The 22,227-nt window shown below is 45.6% G+C and overlaps 1 protein-coding gene across 6 annotated transcripts in view; it reads right to left on the reverse strand.

Moving 5' to 3' along the window:
• LOC123144490 (probable protein transport Sec1a) overlaps positions 1-22,227 on the reverse strand; it is an 87,586-nt gene that overhangs the window by 52,997 nt on the left and 12,362 nt on the right. For 5 of the 6 annotated variants that reach the window (XM_044563654.1, XM_044563655.1, XM_044563656.1 and 2 more), the window contains 10 exons: positions 18,915-18,993; positions 15,584-15,634; positions 15,394-15,490; positions 15,257-15,289; positions 8,464-8,592; positions 5,387-5,578; positions 5,215-5,298; positions 5,022-5,120; positions 4,870-4,943; positions 4,271-4,367 (listed from right to left, as the gene is read on the reverse strand). In XM_044563654.1, coding sequence (XP_044419589.1) covers positions 4,271-4,367; positions 4,870-4,943; positions 5,022-5,120; positions 5,215-5,298; positions 5,387-5,578; positions 8,464-8,592; positions 15,257-15,289; positions 15,394-15,490; positions 15,584-15,634; positions 18,915-18,993 — 935 coding nt within the window. The remainder of the gene's footprint in view (positions 1-4,270; positions 4,368-4,869; positions 4,944-5,021; positions 5,121-5,214; positions 5,299-5,386; positions 5,579-8,463; positions 8,593-15,256; positions 15,290-15,393; positions 15,491-15,583; positions 15,635-18,914; positions 18,994-22,227) is intronic. The other variant, XM_044563658.1, reaches the window with a different exon arrangement.

Below are 22,227 nucleotides of genomic sequence, written 5' to 3' on the forward strand. Positions count from 1 at the left end.
GCTATCTTCTTCATCCATGGTGCCCAAGAAGAGCGCGGCAGTGGGTGCACCGTCTGCCTCTAAGCTGCCGACCCAGACGACTCCGGCGGGAGGGGCCGGCAACGAGTGCTCTCCACACCCTTCCAGCGACAAGAGTTGTACTCGCTCTGCCGGAAGCCAAGACCCGCTGAAAGTGCAACTAATCCCCGGGTGGTTTTGGTAATTAATAACATATATGTCATTGATCTAATGAACATTGATGATAGATTTCAGAAAAGATCAACGATTGGCATGGCATGGACTAATGGAGTGTGGACCCCTCAAAATGTGAAGAACAAATTTGGCTACCCCAAGACTACATTTTTGGTTTAGTGATTCAAGATCACATTGAGTCCCTTAGGAAAGCCAATACTATTAAAAGGGGATGACGTATTGTTGATGAGGTTGTTTGCTCAAAGTGCTCAGTGATATTGCTCCAAAAATCCTCGATCAATTTCCCACAATCACATTTGTCCAAACCCTAAATCATCATTTCGGTCCCACCGATACTGTCTACCCCGGACCCACCAAGATGATTATTCTACTGCCACAGCCAAAACCTTAACATTTTGGTCTGACCGAATTGGTTCTCGGTCCCACCGAGAAGGCCTTGCCAAGTTTTTGTGATGAAATCGCTTCGTTTCGGAATCAGCGAGACGAAACGATAGGAATTACCAAAACGCAGCTCTGCCCTAGCCATTGCACTTCAGTCTCACCGAGGTGGTATAATCGGTCTCACCAAAAACACTAACGGTCAAGTCTTTTGCACTATTCGGTCTTACCGAGATTTTCATATCGGTGCCACCGAGTTGGGTGAACATTCCATTCCTACCATTTGAACCTTGATTTCTAGCCTCTTCAAGTTGCTTTCCACTCCAATCCTTCTCCTACCCAAGCCAAATCTGTGTGAGAGAGGTTGAGTGTTGAGGAGACTATCATTTGAAGCCCAAAAGAAAGGAGTTCATCACCAACACAACATCTATTACCTTTTGGAGAGTGGTCGTTGGCCAGGGTCGATGTCGTTGCGGGGAAGCGTCTCGTGCCCATCTTGCGATGGCCTCGGCACGCGCCCCGCAGCTCCGTTGGTCTTGGATCCCGTGGTGTCGTCCTTGGACGTAGCCGCGCGACCCCATGGGCCGTAGCACCGCCTCTTGAGTAGCGATGCACGGGTGTAGGATCGAAAGTATGTCTAGAGGGGGGTGATTAGACTAGACCAAATAAAACCTAACCTTTTCCCAATTTTAGTTGTAGGCAGATTTTAGCAATTCTAGCAAGTCAAGTATCACCCTACATATGCAAATCTAAGAATGTAGCAGTGGAAAGTAAAACATCATGTAAGTAAAGGAAGGGTTTGGAGATTTCAAACGCAATGAAGACACGATGATTTTTGGCATGGTTCCGATAGGTGGTGCTATCATACGTCCACGTTGATGGAGACTTCAACCCACAGAGGGTAACGGTTGCGCGAGTCCACGGAGGGCTCCACCCACGAAGGGTCCATGAAGAAGCAACCTTGTCTACTCCACCATGGCTTTCGTCCACGAAGGACTAGCCTCACTCGGGTAGATCTTCACGAAGTAGGCGATCTCCTTGCCCTTACAAATTCCATGATTCAACTCCAGATGATCTTGGAGGCTCCTGACACATAACCAATCTAGGAGACGCCAGGCAAGGAGCATGTGCACCGTTCTCATGGTGCGCAGGGCCTGCCGCCACGTCAAATTGCTGGCGAGCATCGACCGCGGCAGCAGGACAGAGATGTAGCTCCTTCTGGCTCGCACAGAAGTCGAGCCACATCTCAGTCCTTGCGCCCAGTCATGCCCAAGTCACCAGCGGAAGCGCTGGCGCAGGTGGAGTTGTTGCTGAACTTTCCTCCGGCTCCAGAGAAGATGGATGAGTGGGGTGCCGCCATCCAGAGCCTCATGGGCTACGCCAACAACGATGCGGCACGGCCTGCGTGGCCCTCAGTGGCAGCCAACGGCGCCAGTACAAGGGCCTGGTGAGCGAACCGCGGGTGCTGCGCCAATGGTGCATTCCCCTCCTCGGCAAGTACGGCAAAGCCAGCGGGTCGACACCCGTGACGATGCATCCATGGCATTGTCACAAATTGGGTCCCCTACCCCCTCCGTTTCTAGCCTCTTTTTATGGTTTTCTTGCCTAACTCGAAAAATTCCAAAACAAATAGCCCAAAGTCAGTTTCGAGTGAATTGTTCGATTTCATGGGATTTGGTAGGTTTTGATCCATGAATCTCTTGCAAAACTAGTTGATCTACCTTCCTTTCCATCCCTTGGGCACAATTTTTCTTTTTCCCCATCAAATTTCAAGCTAGAAATCATTTTTTTTCTTCCTGGAAAATCCGAGTTTCCATAACACATCTGTATTTTGCCGCTGTTTCCCCTTATTTGTCCGAACCAAACCCAAGTAGTCCCAGACAATTTCCTAGACTATTCAGACTATTCCCTAGAGGGTCCGGACGAATCCCCCGGACTGTCCGGCCATACCAATAAAACTGACCAACACCCTTTGCCATTTGGCCATAACTTCCGCATCCGAACCTCGATTTGGGTGTTCTTGGGCTTGTTTTGAAGCTATCGACGTGCTGACTCAAAGGCGAATGTGGTTTTGGTGATAAGCCAAATCCTTCGTTCGATACAATCAACATAGTGAATCTATGCTCGCTCGGCTCGGTGCTGAATGAACTCCTTCATTGATTCCAGGCTGCTTGTATGGGGACATGAAAGCAAGCGTAGGAGATCAAACTGTGAGTCGAGTACGATGGGTAAAAGGACGACTCGTCGTAGTCAATACCCATGGTGGATATAGACTCGAGGGATCGCCTGACTAAAGTTTCCGCCGACCGGTTGGGCGCCCAAACACGGAAGTGAAGCTTATCGATCTTTTCGGCGATGAAGTCCAGGCTGCTGAAGCGAAGAGTCTTTCCTTCAGTGAAGGCAGTAGCGGGGGTCAGACGCCCCACCGGATCGGCGGCGAAGTCTAGGGAGCCGAGGCGGATGCCTTAGCCCAAAGTGAAGACGCCGGAACCGATGAAGGAACCCATCTGGATCCAATCTGACAAATCTATGCGCACATCCCCTACATGGCGCGCCAAACGTCAGTGTGAAGATCCAAAAATAATATACATAGGGCGGTGTATGTATAGAGAATCTAGAGGGTGCACATGAGACATGATTTTCCCCATTTTAGGCCCTCAGAGAGAGGCAACACCCTACTTTCTACCTTTGTGAATTGTATTGATGGCCGCCTTGTATGAGAGCTAGGGTTTGTGTGTTTGCACGTATGGTGTGTATGCGTAAGCATAGAGTTGGGTGAGCAGTATGGTTACACGGGCCGAAGTAGGTTTACACGGTAGAGATCCCATTGATTTACAATTTGATCTACCTACTATACATGTCTTGTATTCCAAGGTGATGGTGCGCCCCGAATTGCAGGACGACTCCTAGTCACCAGCCAGGCCCACCCTGCGGCTATTGGGTCAGATTCAGCCTACCTGACTATACATGGGAGCTATGTCAACATCACCTGGCCCCAACTCACGAACTATCTAGACGTGTTGCCTGGATGCAGAGTTGGGCAGAGCCCACGTATCCTCCTTCCCCCACTTACCTATACTCCCCCCCCCCCCCCCCCCCTCTTCCACTCTAGGGTTAGCAAAGTAGAACTAAAACCATAGAGCTTTCTCACCACCTCTTCCCTTGTGGGATGTCCCTTGTGGAGAAGGCCACCTTGGGAGGTGAAGACTCTTGAGGACTACAAGAACTTCCTAGTGGAGATGATTCCTCTTGGAATATCAAGACCTCCATATCTTAGGATTGGGGAGGAACATTCTTTCTTTGTTACTGCTCAATTCAGCCTTCGTGGGTTTTTTAAGTGGCCTTGTTAACTTATCTTATTCAAGGGATTTATGAAAAGTAGTGCTCCAATGACCCCCCACAGGCCCACACAGAATAATGTGCCTCGCCAGGTAGCATCCTTCTTTTGTGCTAACCAGTTAGTGAATAAGGGAGTTGAGAATGTTGGGTTTAAAGATACCATATTTAGATGGAATTTATAAAATTAGGAGCAAGTTCCACCTTACACCATTTTCAAGTAGGTCCACAAAATACCACTTACGTTGGAATATCTAGAGTTAATACGTCCACATGTATAGTTCTGTGTATAGAAAAGAAATGCAACAGGGCAAGTACCGATCTTAAAACTTTGAACCATATCACAGACAACATAACAACCAACCTCGACATGCAGCGAAAGCTTGTCAATTTGATCAGTGTACTGTGGAAGAGCTTGAACCATTTTTTGTAGGTCTCTAGTTGATAGCTCTCCTCCAGCTCTAAAAAATTAAACAAGAGGCAAAGAGCACTAGTAAAAGAAGCCCAAAACATAACAAACAAATAATGATTCATTCAACTAAGCATAAGAAAATAGAAGTGAATCGATAATTAGAATTAGGTTGACAAGGACAGATTTAAGTTTGTTTTGGAAGTTGAGTTTTCACTTGGACTTAGGTAGTTAAATTAACTAAAAAACTAACTCTGAGTCCTCCACTATGTAGCTAGGCACATCATATTGCAACTATTGTGCTTGCTTATTTTTCAGTTATGAGAACAGTACATGTAGTTATGAGTTGCTGCTATTCAACCGAATTTAGTCGAAGTCACGCTTTCTCAGAATGCAATACAGGTGCATTTCATTTAAATTGCTATTTTGTTCACGAGACAGAAATGAAATAGTCACAAAAAGACATGCGAAGAACAACACGAATATGAACATCTTTAATGTAACAATGAGCCACCACACCTAACTATGTACTTGGTTTGAAACAGTGAACGAACCTTGCTTGCTGTAGTTGGGCAGCTTTGTTCTTCGAGACAAAATGTGTCATCTTATCATGAAGTCTTTCACTTGCCTGAAATATATAATGGTTAATTGTATAGCTGCTGAAAGTGTGAACCACATAGAAAGATGGACTGAGAAATGCTCTCACATCTGCTATATGGGAATGTCGAAGTTCAAGCCAAACTGGATCATGGTCCTCTAACAGGACCTCCTTTTTTTCTGAGGCTGAACCATTTTTACTTGAAACCTTTTATTCAATCACATAAAAGGATCCGTAACCATCCAGGGAAACAACAGACCATAATTCCACCATTAAGAAAAAAGACCAATGGCATGCTCACCTCATGTACGTACTTGTTACCATCCATGCATAGCAGATCATGGCACATGGCATCATAAGTCCATTCATGAATTATTGGTGCGATCTGAAGTATACTAGAAAAGTGAACCAGCAGAATAAATAGCACCAGTATAGAAGTTGAACCCAGATATACAGGTATGTTCACCACGTACCTGATCTACTGAACGGTCTACTATGAGAAGTTCACAAGTTTCTGTCTGCGGGAATTCAGGAATTGACGTTTTATATTTGGAGAGGTAATTCCATACACCAGCAGCAATCTTTGTGGGCACCATGTCCCTTAGTGTTGTCATTGTAGAAGCATCAATGGTCTTGGCAATGCGGTAGTGCACACGGGGAAATTCCTATAGTTTATAGAACAATACATGTCAACAATAAGCTAATAGTAAAAAGTGACCTTAGCTCACTTGGTTAGTTGAGAGGATTCACAACCCAGCCACCCAGGTTCCAGTCCTCACAGGTGTGAATTTTGGGTTCTTATTCTTTCAAAATAAAATCGATGTAAGGGCCTTCCCTACCACATTTCTTTCAAGAAAAAAAAAAGCAAACAGTTGCTGTGTACCAAGTTGCAACATGTCAAGCATTAGAGCTCTTGTTGAAGTTGAAAGAAAACGAACATGTAAAGAAATGAGGATAATGTTGGCGCCGCCTCTCCTCGCGGCGCCGCTTCTTCCTCTCGCAACTCTCTTGGAATTTATCTCCAGAACACACACCATGGAAGAAACCGAGAAACACACACACACACACACACACACATGTACCAAGGAAGAAAGCCAGCTAGCTTTGCCGAGAGGCTATCCTCCTTAGTGACACAAGTGCTACATCTTTCTACAGCCCTCATGGCCACTTTCTCATTCATCTATTCTGACTTAAATAGCCTGTACAAAGAAGACTTAGACGCACCTACTAAACCGGCCACCACGCACGGCCACTCACTCAACTAATTCCATGCACTAACTAATCACCTACATGCACTACATCCACGCCCACGTACACTGCCCTTGTAGCTCCTTTTGAATGGCCACACGACCCGGCCAAGCAGGCTAACTAACTCATGCATGTCTAACTCAACTAACTAAGCTGACTACGTGCACTTATTTCTAGCTAAACCAACCATAAGCTTGCATGTACACTAGTGATCACATCTCTACATGTGCACACACTGCCGCAACTTCCGCTGGCTGACTCAACTATATGAAATAATCTAAACCTAGCACTAATAACAAAGAAATTGCAGTAACAAAGTTCAAATCATCAGTTGAACTTGAACATCCACATCATCTTGTCGCTTTCTCTTAGTTTCAGTACATTAATTGCGACCAAGATTGTCTGTTTTTATTTTCACCACATTATTTTTCCATGAACCAAAAGTTGCCTATTCCTCTTGAAGTATGTGGATTGGCCAACCTTCTCCATAAGTTCGGACTTTTGGTTCTACTGGTTGGTGCATGAAATTTAATATGGTAGAGCAAAGAGGTATTGGGTTCAAGTGTTGGCTTTCGCCCTTTAAATAAGAAGCATTTCTTGCCCTCTTTCTATCCACATTTAGGCCCTATCGTGCCACACGTGAGAGGGGGGCCATGTGGGCAAGGCAGGGTCTTCATTGAGCTCCCTGACACATAGCATTCCTAATTTTACGCCACCAACTTAGATGAGATTGTTAAGGAAGCAACTTATCTTCATGGAAGGACCAAGGGGCATATATATATTACACAAGACTTGAGGTGCGAGGAAAGTAAACATAGACTAATAAGGACTCCTAGACCAATACTAATACTTCCTAACACGCCCCCCCCCCCCCACCCCCCCTCAAATGCAAAAGCATATGCGATAGCATTGCATTTGAAGTGTAATACTAGAAGAAGAAATGATAATCCAAATCCATGTCTTGAGAGTGTCGTCGTAGTAGCATGAAGAGTCTTCAAAACCTGTCAAGTCGCCAAAGGGGATAACGAAGAGATGGCACATCAGAGGAAGACACCGCATCAATAGAAGATACAAGAGAAGTATCAGGAGAAGATGAGTTGTCAAAAGAAGATGGCACATCAAGAGAATAAAACGTTGTGTAGAAAATCATAACCCACGACAACCGACATCGAAAGAAGCTCGACAGTTAAGGCACAATGGGCGTAGATCGACAATGCACAAACAGTCCACGAAAATCATATAGAAACAACAAGGGTAATTAGGCCAGAAAAGTTGTATAGAAAGGATCAGGACGAAAGAAAGGCTGACGGACAAAGGTATGGTGGACTCGCATGGCATGAGAAACACAAAATATCAATGGATTTGGTGGACGCGGCGGAAAATATAGAAAACTAAAAATCACATACTAGACCAAATGCAATGACGGTGAAAGAGCACGCAACACCGAAGGAAGGTGCATGTGCGAGACCAAGTCGACGAAATGACCACCGTCGAAAATCACCGGACAATGACAGGAATCGGTGTAGAACGGCAATCATCATGTGTGAAGGTCACAAGAGGAGCCACAATAGGGCGACCAACAGAGCCTGCGAAAGACGCTGGAGTAGCACGCAGATGGACATGCGGGAGCAGAGCATGCAATCGGAAGCAGAGCAGCACAAGCTGCAACCAAGGTAACACACATCAGCAAGCAGTAAGTAGCATGTGCGGAGCAGAGGCAGCGGCGGGCGCACGCAGTAGGCAGATGTGTACGTTGCGAATTGAAGGAAGAGGCGCTCGATCTGGATGGAGGGCAGCAGACAAAGCCACGCTGCTAAGCAGAAGCAGCAGTGAGAGCCAGCACATGCGCGTGGGGGGGGGGGGGGGGGGGGGGGCAGTAGTAGGAGAGCAGCACGCCTGCATGGCTGCGTACACACTTGGAAAGCAGCCAGCGGGAGCATAGGTGGGCTCGGAAGACCTGCACAAGCGGATCGGGCGGGGCGACGTTGACCAGGGCGGCAGCGATGTTTAGCAGGAAAAAAGCATCAGCGACGCGAGAGATTGGATCGGGAGGGCGAGTTGCGGCGCCTGAAAAAAAATAACCTAAGATCTAATACCATGTTAGGAAAGCAACTTATCTTCATTGAAGGCCCAAGGGGCATATATATATTACACAATACTGGAGATGCAAGGAAAGTAAACATAGACCAATAAGGACTCCTAGACCAGTACTAATACTTCCTAACAGAGATAAGGCACTTTTTTGCTGCTGTACCAACAATCCTAATTCGGGTAGGACTTGAAGGGGAATGAACATACATACCCTCATTGATGCAAATACTGTAGATATACGAGTAGCCATTGCATTCAAACAAGCATTGTATTTGTTGAAGCCTTCTGCACTCTCACAGAAAAGCTCTTCCAATGCCCTTTCATGGTCAGTTATGAAACCCTGCACACAATCACCATGAGTACACTATGCCAGACAAAAGGAATTACTATAAAATTGCTGCCAGCTTAGGTACATCCATGCTCTCCCAGTAAGAATATAAGTCCTCTTTATTTTTAAACTGATTCCTAATGCAGCATCCACGTTAAACCACATCGCCATAAAAAAAGTGTTACATGAAGGATAAATCAAGTCCGTTAGGTCTTGGCACTTGGGGCTTACGAACAGTCATGTCCTTTGGTTAAAATACACATCCTTTCGTGAAATGATGTCTCTTCATGGAAAGATAGGTCCCTTGGTCAATGATATTGCTTCGTGAAAAGACATGCCCTTGGTGAAATGATGTCTCTTCGTGGAAAGACATTAGACAAGAAGCACAATAATTGTTAGACTAACACGATGCGAAATTCAGTTTATAACATCCCAATATAAAAATTCATGTTTTCTGGGATTATACCTGTTTTTCCTGTAATATCCCAAAAATCATGTTTTCCCAGGCTTCAGGCCGGGCCATGGGTGAGAGAGGCCCGAGCCCGGCCTGGATGCTGGGCTTTGGGCCAAGCCTGCCGGGCCGGGCCACCCATGCACGGGTTTACCCACATCAAATCGCAAGCTTTACACTAGTATATACTCAAAAAATCAAGCAATTGACCGGAGCTCTGCCTTTTCATCAAGAGAATTGACCAATTAATGAGAAAAATTGGCTAGAAATGATATAGTTGTGACGCGCGCACACCAACCCCAAGGTTGCGTACCAGCCAAGCGGGCGACTCCACCACCCAAGTGGCCAGAGACGACACCCTACAATGCAACGATGGATTTCGGAGGAGACGACACCCTACAATGTAATGGTGGATCTCGGAGCCGCACGCCTGCATCCACACTAGCCCCGAGGTAGCGCCCCAAGTGAGTCACTTGCGGTGTGGCTAGAGTAGACACCCTACAACCATATTCAGTGCCGCCACTCCAACTTCCACAACGGCCCCGAGGCCACGAACCAAGCCAGCCGATAGCTCTGCCACCCAAGCGACCAGAGCCGACACTCTAAACAAGATGACGATATCCGAAGCCATCGATCTGACTTCCACACCTGCTCCAAGGCACGCACCACCTAAGTCGATGGCTCGTCACCCACGCGACCGGCGCTGACATGGCAACTCTCCACACGACAGAAGCTCATATGGGTAGGCCATGGCCTCCTGAGATGATGCCTCGAAGGAGCAAGTGACAGGGAGCTCGCGCATCGCGGAGAGCAACAAACACCCTTTGACTGCGGGAAATGGATTGGAGCACCCACAGTGACGCCTCCAATGAGGGGAACGAGGCCCACGGGCGCCGCATCAGCAGTGGCAACCAGGTGAGTTGTGTTTCCACCCAGGTTCTGGCACACCCGCACCGTCACCATCAAAGGCGCACGCTGCGCCACATGCCATTGCCGCCGCCAACAACCACCACTGCCACCACGCCAGCCATCGCCAAGCTACCATATATTAGGAAATATGCAACTTGTTTCCCAGGTGGTCATAGGCAAGTATATATACACGTGCTGGTATGGTACAATATGCAAAAATACAAAGGAGTACACGGCTAGAAACTAAACTGCTCACTAAGACGTGCCTTACCGAAGGCAATGTACTCAGGGTCGTCGCCAATGATGATCATGTCATCAACATAGAGAAGAAGAGTCTGACCACAAGGTGAAAGGTGAACAAACAATGCAAGATCATGAGTGCTCGCCGGAAAACCAATGGCAGTCACCACATAGGCAAAACACTCAAACCAAGCACGACGAGCTTTCTTAAGGCCATAGATAGAGCGACGAAGATGACAGACCATGCCATCTGAAATAGAATACCCAGGTGGTAGATGCATGTAAACCTCCTCACGCAACTCACATTAAGAAAGGCGTTCTTACCATCAAGCTGAGATACAAAACAATGGCGGACAGAGTCCACAACAAGTGTGCGAACAATGGTCATAGGGCCACGTGAGAAAAGTTCCATCGTAACCATGACCATGCTCCTGCTGAAAGACACGAGGCACAAGACGAGCTTTGTAGTGCTCAAGAGAACCATCGGAGCAAGTCTTAACCTTGTAGACCCACTTACAAGTGTTGGGACGAACACGGGAGGAAGATAAATAAGATCCCACGTGTCAATGTGCTCAAGAGCAGCAATCTCCTCTTCCATCGCAAGCTGCCACTCGGGATGAACAACAGCATCACGATAAGAGGTCAGCTCAAGAAACAGTAGCACCAACGCATGGAAAACCAAGGCAATGAACAAGCGGAAGTGGACGAGGACGTAAGCCATAACTAGGCTGAGACGAGGAAGATGACACATCAGAAGTAGATGGCGCATCAGTAGACGCATCCACAACACGTGAACGACGAGTATAAAAGTGAGAAAAAGATGGGAGAATACGAGGAATCACCGGGATAGATTCGGGTGATGGAGCCGGGAAAGCCACCGGGGATGAAGGTGTGGAATTCTATGGTAAACGAGGTAAGGAAACCATAGGAGATGGCGGCGGCGGATCTGCAATAGTCAAAAAAGCAGGAGCAGTAGGACGGATGGACAAGGGCTCGACAGCAGTGATAGGAGTGTTGGGAAAAATGAAAAGAGATATCCTCCAGGAAAAAGGTCAAGGAAGATGGACAAGGGTAGAATAAACAAGACTCGTCAAAAGTTACATCCCAAGAAATACGCATTCGATGACCGACAGGATCCCAACAACAATATCCCTTATGCTCGTCACTCTATCCTAAGAAGACACATTCAACAGATTGGGCGGTCGGTTTGGTGCATTCACGGGGGGGGGGCTGAAAGGACATAGCAAACACAACCAAACAAATGAATCGCCAAATAATCAGGAGGAAGATCAAAGAGACATCAAAAGGAACGCCAACCTACAAAGCAGTGGATGGCTGAAGGTTGATGAGATGGTGGAAGTGGAGACAGCTTCAGCCCAAAAGTGAGGCAGAAGAGAAGTGGCGATCGTCAATGCACGAGTCGTCTCAAGGTGACGATGCTTGCGCTCAGCCACGCCATTCTGAGCATGAGCACCAGGACAAGAGAAATGAGCAAGGTTACCCTGCTCAGCAAGGACTCCATGCAACATGTTGGAGATATACTCTCCGGCGGAGTCAACACAGAACACATGAATAGGCGTAGAGAACTGAGTGTGAACCATGGCAGCAAAACGCTTATAGATAGATAAGACCTCACTACGAGAAGACATAAAATATATTCATGTGTGTTGAGAGAAATCATCTATAAAGATAATATAGTAGCGATGGCCTCCACTGCTTTGAGGATAAGGCAACCGGACCTGTTTACCAAGCTGACAACCTTAACAGTATAAAAACACACCACCGGAGACGGATTCAAGAAGACCACGTCAAACTAAGGATGAGAAACGAGAGCCACACAATGGGGTAGACAAGGGGGGCGAGCAGGGGTCGCCCCCCCCCCCCCCAACCCCCCCTCCCAATCGATCTTGTTGACAACAATAAGTACTCCGTATTAGCAATGGCACTTACGTGATGGCCCCCTGACATGTGTTGTTTTAGGCTCCCTGAGTGATGCGTAAACTCTGCCAAAATAAAGAAAGCCCAGCCAAGGCCTCACTCGCTCCCAGCTTTTGGCGTTAATTGTCATCTCCATGATTATAGTGATGCAAAAAAACTTGCCGCTTCCATCTTACCCTAAAAGATTCAGACGGCCGTCCTCCTGCCTCCAGCCTTCATTTCTCCTAGATCTAGATCAAAGAAGTTGGTGGTTCCTTTGCTACTCGTTTCAACTAGGGCTCACAGAGATGCTTGGACAGCCGCTGCTGATTGTGGTTGGTGGCTAATCAAGCACTCACGCTGCTGATCAACTTGGGCACTCACATTGTTGATCAACTAGGGCAATCACGTTCATAATCCAGTGAACTTGCCACCAACCAATTTTTCAAGGTATATTCTATTCTGGTAATCTACTTCTTTTGATGTGTTCATGCCTTAGTAACTGTGAGCAGATGAGAAAAACATATCTTATATATTTTTATATTAGCTATACTTTCCTATTGAAAAAATGAAGAGAAGGATAGAATAAATTTCTTACTAAACCACTTGTTTCAATATAATCCTTAACCACGGCGTTGAAAATTTGGATTCAACTCTGATGAGATTGCTAAATCCTACTCTTCTTGTAGATAGCTAAATTTAAATCAATAATTGCCAAAGCACATATATATTCGTGTGCTTATATGTGCAAGACAAAATATAAACATGTAGCATTATAGCGAGTGTCGTCTCTTGGCCCCCCTATGGTCAAATCCTGGCTCCGCCCCTGGCCACACAAGTGACCAAGGCGATGATACCACTACTAAAAAGAGCTAGTAGACAAGGCAACAGAGGTGGACAAACTGGAGGTACTGGCACCGGTGGGAACGTGAAGCTAGTCAAGCTCCGAGAGACCCTCGGAGTCACGGCGCTGGCGGCTAGCACCAAGGAGAGCACCAATGTGGTGGTTCGGAACAGAACATGAGTTGCATGGTAAGTCGAGGAACATGAGCAACATCCATGAAAAGATGAAGTGCTGAGTATGCCTCGGACATTAACCGGGGGGAGTTACCATCAACAGTAAGAATATGAACAGAACAATTGAGAGGTCAAAAAGAAGACAGAGTGGATGAATCATGAGTAATATGATAAGATGCTCCAGCATCAAGAATCCACGGAGATATACCTGCTTGTGTAGAAGGTGGTCTCAAAATGCCAAAAGAGGCGGTAGCAGAAGCAACAGAATCTGTCAGTGGAGAACTAGAGGATGCAGCTAGCAGCCCGAAGTGCTTAATCTCCTACTCAGTCAATTGAAGAGGTCGACGTAGGTGCGCCTGGCAAGGAAGAATCGAAGGCAATAAGCAGGTCACGAAGTCGCACAATCTCCTGCTCGGTGAAGGACACGGCTGAAGTAGTCAATGTAGTAACACCGAAAGAGGAGCGGCCACCACTGCCTGTGGATGCCGCTAGGGGAGGCAGTGTACCATGACCAGTATCGTCTGCAGAGGCCAATGGGGGAGACGAGGCCGCATGCAGACAAGCACCAAGCGCCAAGGGAAGATGTGTGTGCAAAGCGCAGTCAATGGAGTCAGATGCACCAGCATGGCCAGTGAAAGTCACGAGACGAGTCAGTGTAGAATCACCATGGGCGGAGATCACGAGAGGAGTGGCTGAAGAGCGACCACTACGGCCATGTGAGAGGCCATGCAAGAAGTCGCAGAAGAGCGACCATCTGTAGAAGTCGGTGTTAGCGAGCATCACCACCGGTGGAAGTCATGAGAAAAGTCACTACAGAGGGTACAACACAGCATGCAGAAGACGTCGGAGGTGACGACATCACAGGCGGACGAGCACCAAGCACCGAGAGACGGCGCATGTGCAAGACGGGATCAATGTAGGGAACACCGTCAAGAGTCAGCGGGCAACAAGGGAGATGCGTATCCGACAAAAGCATCGTACCTTTTTTTTTACTTTTTTTATATAGATTAGAGAGATCACATAACTTGGAAAGCAAACCAAATCTTAACAGTTTGGAAAGTAAAGATAACTTCCTAATAGAGATATATTTCCCTAGGGTTAAACTTGGACTTATTGGCCGCCAAGGATTAGCCATGTGCCTACCTAAGGCCCAACTGTTGGTATTGTGGTTACGGACTGCGCTGCATGTTTGGGCTTGCGGTTACAGTGCTGCCTCCAATACCTGGCGGCAACACTTACAATTCTAGCAAAAAATTGTAAGATTACTTATGTAATTTGCTATGATCTTAGTTTTTAAAATATAAATAATTAATGCATATGTCTTTTTATGTTCAAAATCACCTTCCATCTATTTAGGTTAAGTCTAAACTTATTCATAAATTTGCATAAACAACGATTTCATTGGATTATAGTTTTCAAATCAAGGCTTTTGGAGTACACATTAAATTGTACTCCCTCCGTTCCTAAATATTTGTCTTTCTAGAGATTTCAACAAATGACTACATACGGAGCAAAATGAGTGAATCTACACTCTAAAATATGTCATCCGTATGTGGTATTCCATTTGAAATCTCTAAAAAGACAAATATTTAGGAACGGAGGGAGTATCATTTTCTAAGTACATGGAAAACTATAGAAAGTTTATCGTTGGTAGAATCAAGTAGGACCACTAGATTCTGTGGTTTGATGCTAGTGATTCTATCGGAGCATCTCCAATTTAATTCAAAATATCAAAACTGACGAGTGATAACCTTACCGTAGCAACATCTAGTGCTAGGACAAATACAGAAAACACATAAACCCGTCTAGAGATATGCTTATGGATCTTTTCACAATGGAGCATCAGTTACATGCTCTATAAAATGACAAAGCAGGACCAAAAAATCAAAAGGAAAAGGCACGAAGAATCCTATACTGCTAATTGAATTTCACTGTAATCTAAACAGCAATATCTTCCCCCTTTTATTTGTGAGAATCTCATGACTGAGCCAACGTGAGGCGTCAAGTCAAATTAGCATCTGCCGTTAAATCATGTGTGAAATAATATTTATTGGGAAACATGTGTCAAAAATAACAATTACGGAACATGTATCAAGCAACATACTGTATCTGAACAAATAATCTTTCAAAGAACTAGGATACCTGGGAATCAATAGGGAAGTACTCCAAATTCATCTGGAAATGACATGGAGAACAAATAGTGAATAGCCAACAGAACACTTTTTCATTTTAACAATACTCAAGTATAAAATAGAAAGGAACGAAAAAGCTAAGGTAACCTCACTAAGTGCACCAATACGAGGTAATATACTTGAATCCCTTTTTATTTGAGCAACTAAGTCTTTCTGTATGGGAGAACTGAAAAACACATACGCCCTACAACACGAGCAACAGTGTGTCAATAAATTAACCACAAAAGCAACTGTGCATAAAAGATGTGGGTGGTAGTTCATGTTTATTCAGGCGTACTTCTTGTATAACGGGCTTCTTCCTGACATGTCAGAGAGGAACATAACAACGCTGCAATCACCACCATATGATGGTTAATGAACAAAATCGACAATGATGCATGAAAAAATATCAGAGTGAAACTTGTTAGGAATATGCAACTTGTATTCCCATGAGGCCATGGGCCAGTATAAAAGCTGTGATACGTTGTAGTCTGGGCCTTCATGAAGAAATCAGCCAACTTTGACTCGGAAGGCGTGTATTGAAGAGCAACCAGGTCCAGCATTCGACTCCACATGCCACCATGCGGAGGTTTGGCCCTTTGCATGGTCCCGAGCAGGGTGCACAACAGCAGCCTTCATGCAGAAGAGCCGGTGAGGGGGTGGGGTGGGGGTGGTGGGAGCAGCAAACGAGGGTTCCGGGAAGGAGTGTGGCCATAGGCGTTGCGGTTCTGGGGCCTACGTGATGAGGGTGTCTATCAGGCAAAGATTTTTCTCTTTTACTTCTATATTATATTGGTTCATTGTGTTATTGATCTAAGTATCTTAAAAGGAGAAGTGGAGAAAATCTAAGGTGCGTCAAGGATAAGGAGAGATGATTTTATGTTTGGGGCAATCTACTATAAGAACCCTAGGCAGAGAATCAGAGAAGGAATGACGAAGAACTAACAGAGAGATACTTGCAATGTCTAAGTGGCCAAGAGCAAAATTGTCTTTTTACAGCTCTAATGGTCTGTCTAATGGACAAGAGGTATACAAGGGTTCAAAATCATTTTGCAGTGGCATAAAAAGGTACAGCCTTTGTACATATATGAAGGAGTTCAAAATTTGTAAGAGTAAACGGGTTTGACATTTTCTGGATGAAATAGAGAATGGGATGGAGATGAAAAGAGTTTTTTTCCTTGGGAGCTTTTCCGGTGAGATGAAGGAATAGCTTGGAGTTTCTCAAGTTCTATCCACTGTGGCTGCTGGGGCAGGAGAGCAGGAGCACCAAATCACACTGCCAAGCTCCTCTTCGGGGGTGCCACACTGTCATAGCAGGTAATTGAGGTACTATTTTGTTTCTTTTTATGCTAGCAGGTGCGCCAATAGGAGGACTGAAGTGTCAGGCCCTAACTGGAGAAATCAATACCAGAACGATTCTTCAGTTAACACATAACTTACCGCTTCGCCTAAAGTTCAAATTCATCCGCCCAATCTGCATCCAACGGTCCAAGACCTCACTTACCACTTCGCACCAGAGTGAGCTCAGATTCGACGTTAAAATTCAATCGGATGGTGACCAGCTGTCTTCTTGTCGCTGTTTACCATCCGACAACTTCACCTGCTCCCCTCCTTTCTGTTTTACTTTACAGCTGCTGTAATGGCTATAAAGCCAAGGATTTGTAGGTAGTGGAGGTATCTCGTTTTGTAAAGGGTTAAACCCTAGCCGCCATGACCCGACTGGCTCTATCTCGCACCTCTGTTGGTGTCAAAACCCTAAGTAAAATTCCCCCAATTTCCTCGTTGTTCTGATGATTGTCTGAATGTGAGGAGTGATAGTTATTTCAGTAGCTCGGGTCTAACAAGAAGCCCTGTGGAGCTATGAAGATGACTTCAATAAACCACATGTACGTTTAATCAAGAATATAGAACCCTCTGAATGGATTGTAAATCTGATAGTTTGCCTTTTATTTGACATTCATCTTATGGTTGTGACTGAGGAAATATGCAACTTGTATTTCCATGAGGCCATAGGCCGAAATATATATATGTACTGGTGTGGTAAATATGCTGAAAACCCCTTGTAGAATTGGGATACTGCACGGCTAATATATACAACTCTAACAACCACCAAAAACAACCCCCAACCCCTCAGACTCATGGTGGATTAACAACACTGAGTTTGGAGAGGTACAAGCCAGAATGTGCTATAATATGGGCCTCCGTGAAGAAATCCACCAACTGCAACTCTGAAGGCACATACTGAAGAGCAGTCACCTGATCCTGCACATGGGAGCGCACAAAGAAAGTATCGACACCAATATGCTTGGTGAGCTCATGCTTCACGGGGTCTCGCACAATACTCATAGCACATGTATTGTCAGAGAAGAAGGGAGTGGGTGTGAAGACAGAAATACCAAAAATCCTCAAGCATTCATCGTAGCCAAGTCACCTCTATTGTCAAAAGAGCCATAGCTCTAAGCTCAGCCTCTGCACTCAAGCAGGATATTGTTGGATGTTTCTTCATCTTCCAGGCAATGAGAGAACCACCAAGAAAATCACAGTAAGCAGAAAGGGACCAGCGGTCCGAAGGATCGCTAGCCCAAGTAGCATCCGAAAAAGGCCTGAAGCTATAACAAACTGACTTGGGGAAGAAAAGACAATGAGAGAGTCCAACAAAGATATCGTAAAGCGAGAAGGAAGTAACCGTACTGAACCAAAGTGGGAGCAGAGGCAGCAGCAGCCAACGAACCGGCTGCAGACGAGGGTCAGACAAGGCACCGAGCCACGGGGGAGAGCCGGGGGCGCTAGCGGCCAGGAGAGGAGCCGTTAGAGAGCTGTGGCTCCAGACAGGGACGGCCGGCAGCAGCCTGCACAGAATTGGAAGAGCAGCCCCTGGCGAAAGCGGCGGGCGGCAAGGCAGCCTGCAGTGCTGACCTCGATAGAGGCTGCAGACGTGGAGGTGCTGCTGTGGGATCGATCAGGTCGGGGTTGAGTTGTTGCACGGGGAAATCGATCTCGACTGTGTAGGGAACCAATTGTTGACAGATCGAGAGGGGTGGGGGGGGGGGGGGGGGGGGGGGATTCATGGCAAATCGATTATTATGGGGGAGGGGAGGAACTAGGCTCTAACAACATGTGAGAAAATATGCTGACTTGTATTTCTATGAGGCCATAGGCCGATAGATGTGATGTACGCAGGAGTGATAAGTATGCAAAAAAAAAAAGCTTATACAGTTAGGATGTTACACGGCTAATATATACTCCCTCCGTTCCTAAATATAAGTCCTTTTAGAGATTTCAATATGGACTACATACGTAGCTTATACAGTTAGGGAGTACAACTCTAACACTGATATTGTAGGTGATGCAACAAATATGTCACCCGCAAAAAAACAAATATGTGAATACCCTATTACAAGTCAACTTTCTGAAAATAAAGATTCCAACCGATGTCCAACATAGACCCATAAAAGAGTACATGCTCGGACTGAAGTAGATGATAAACTCACCTTATTAGACCCTAATACTAACTTGTCAGCATTTCTGAATATAACAGCAATATGGTGCAGAGTTTGAATATATATAGAGATTGTATCCAACAAAAATTACTTCAAGCTAAACAAATAGTCATACAAACAAGAACTTACTTTTCTTTAGTTGGTTGGATGAAATATATAGCATCCAGTGAAGGCAATGGCTGTCTCCGTTTGTATAGATCTTCAACCACTGGAAAATGACTATAATTGCTTAGACTTAATGGAAGAATCATGTACAATGTTACAAGAAATCGCATTTTGATGGAATTAAAAGGTTCAAGATGCAAGCTCAGAATTGTTGAAATATATTAGCCATCCTTCCCCCATTAGCTTAAACTTTTGGGTGAACTGGTTAGGTGCATGTAATTCAATAAAAATATTTAATAACAACGGGCATGTAACAGTTCAGGATCGATGGGCACGGCAGCAAGATGCTAAGTACCATAGAAGGTTAGCAACAGATAAGGGCAGTTAAGGCAAAACTACTATAGAAACCTGTTATGGTGCATCGGCGCAACTTCCAGACAGGCACGGTTGTCGCACAATTATAGGCCAAAGGCAGTTCTTTTAGATAACATAGATGGCATTTTAATAAATTTTGTGGGCACACCTACAGAGGCAGGAACTTTTCAAGCTACCATTGGATCTATTGAAGATTCGTCACCCTCAAGTGCATATAAGGTAGTTATATAGCCCTCGCAAGAGATATCATAATCCAACAGTTGCCACCGAAAACCAACACCCATAATTTTATGTGATGACATGATGAAATTCCTTGAATCAAATCATAGGATCTTCACTCAAAGATACGCTCCATCAAAATAGATTTGCAAATTATGACAATAACGTCAAAAGGGCTTTTCAATGCAAGACGTGTATGAGGTAAGAAAAACTTCTAGAAAGAAAACAGTAGGCATATCGCATGTAAAGCGGATAATCTACAATGAGAGTGCTATCTGCCGGTTGCGGCATCTGGAATGTCACAAAATTTGAAAAAACAACCTCCAGGATGGTAAAAGTTATATAAAATGTATCATCCAAATGTCATATATGTTCCGTCATTTGGAAGGTTCAGGATAACATATATTTTAATCCCACTTTTGACAAATATATATCAAACCCATTGTTGTCTGGGTCACATGATTAAGTTTGACCCAGAACGTTAGAAAATGTACCTACATGTCCTACACCCATATGTCATTTAGAAATCCTAACTAACAGGCATGTCGGGTCCAATGGAGCTTGTCCAGTTTGCCACCAGGAGCAGAGGACATACGGCATTTATTGTTCCAATGCATGCATGCGAGGGACCTCTGGACACATCTCGTCATGATATAGATGGTTGACCAGGACCGAGGTCAGGTTCGGTTATACTTGGAACATATTTAACTATGCCAGATAATCAGCTAAGGTTGCATCCGACTTTGAACTTCAAGCAACTTTTTAAGTTGGCAGCTGGTTCTTGTGGTGGATTCGTGGCAAATTACTCATAATGGACCTGTTCCACCAGCATGGAGGTGGCCACTTTCAGTTTTATCGATTGCAAGCAATTTTCAGGAGTTTCATTCCCAACGCCTGTTATATCTGAAAATAAATGGAGTAGGCCGGACCCTAGATTCACAAAATTGAATGTGGATGCAGGGGTGAGTGTGACGGTGGGACACGGCAGCAGCATTTTTTGCAGAATGTGTGGACTTAGGTGCTTTGATTGGGAAGGTGATGCGGAGGATCCTACGGTTGGTTATCCCCATGGACCTACCTTCGTCTCCCCAAGTGCCAAGTGGACCGATGACACGAGCACGAGCAAGAGCTATCGAGACCGAGGTGACATCTCTCTTTACGAGCTTCCGTACAAAACACGTGAGACATGGCTACTACCTCAATCGGAAATGCTGTGTGTGCTTAGGTATGAAGAAGACCACCTCGGGGACGCTCGGAATGAAGACCAGGTCCCCAAGTACACGGACGAAGAAGCACGACGAAGAAGACCACTGAAATGCTACAGCAGCCGGACATCCGGCCCCTAGCCGGATATTCGGCGCCCAAGTCCAGTACCAACAGCAGCAAGGCTGCGCTGGAAGAGCTCCAGGAGACGGACATCCAGTCCCGCCCCGGACATCCAGCCATACCAGACCGGACATCCGGACCCCGCCCGGAAATCCGGCCCAAGGACACCCGAGAGGAACAAAAGTTGGGCAGACCCAGGCCGGATATACGGCACGTCGTGAACCGCCAGACATCTGGGCCCCAGCCCGGACATCCGGCACCTACGCGTGAACAGCCGGGCATGAGGCCCATGTACCCCTCTCCTCCTCTCTTATTCGCCCAAGACTATAAATAGGCCTCCCCTCCTAGCTAGGGTTAGCAATGTATATTTAGACATTAGAGAGAGCTTTGCTCCTTGTACCTCCTTGGGGAATCAAGGCCTCCTAAGGGAGAAGGATCCCCATCATAGGATCATCAAGACCTGCTAAGGAAGAAGGATCTCTCTAGATCATCAAGACCTCACCTCCTTTGGAGTGGGAAGAACTTTACCCTTGTGCTATTTTCCCTTGATTGTTCATGTTATGCTTGTGGATCTCATATGTGCTATTCTAGTGGATGTGTGACCTGGGTTTTGTTTGAGTGATTCCTCTTGTTGTTCTCGTTGTTTCTTCCCCCCCCCCCCCCCCCCCCCCCAAGTGTGAAAAGATCATTAGTTAGGGTTCCACCCTACATCATCTTGAATCAGAGCATAGGTTGATTGACATCTTGGTGTCCCTACCCCCCCCCCTTTCTAGCCTAATTTTGTATGTTTTTGCCCAATTTCGAAAATCCCCACAAAAATAATCATACCAAAAAAAATTGTGATTTGTTGGTTTGATGATTTTGATCCATGAATTCGAAGTGTTGCAGGTGGATCTAGCTTCTGCACATATTTCTCCCCATTTACATCCACAAAAATTTTCTTTAACCAAGTTCATCTTCAAAATTCATCCACGGATTGCCGTCCCCGGACATCCGGCGCCTCACAATTATTGAATCTTGCTAACAATTGCATAAATTTTGTGCCACTTATCCTCACCAAGCTACTTCATAAGCTTTACTTTTGTAGGTGTGAGAAACAAACCCGGTACCAATTCTCCTGTTATAGCATTATATTGAGTGATACTCAACACATCTACAATCTTGAGGAAAGATAACTTCGGTATTGTTCTCTCATTTCTTACTTACCTCCACTCGATCATCATGGATAGGCCAAGCACATCGAACCCGCTCTTCAAGGAGCAAGACGAAGCGCACGACTACGTCACTAAAGGACAACTTTTCGGCGTTCAACGAGCTCTACATCAAGAGAGTGAAGCTTTAGGCGACTGCATCGAGCAACTCGCCACCGACTTACGCCACTCGGAAGCAAGGAATCGGGACTATCTTGACGCCAAGC

This window comes from Triticum aestivum, chromosome 6D (genome assembly GCF_018294505.1).
Source record: "Triticum aestivum cultivar Chinese Spring chromosome 6D, IWGSC CS RefSeq v2.1, whole genome shotgun sequence".
Taxonomy (NCBI): domain Eukaryota; kingdom Viridiplantae; phylum Streptophyta; class Magnoliopsida; order Poales; family Poaceae; genus Triticum; species Triticum aestivum.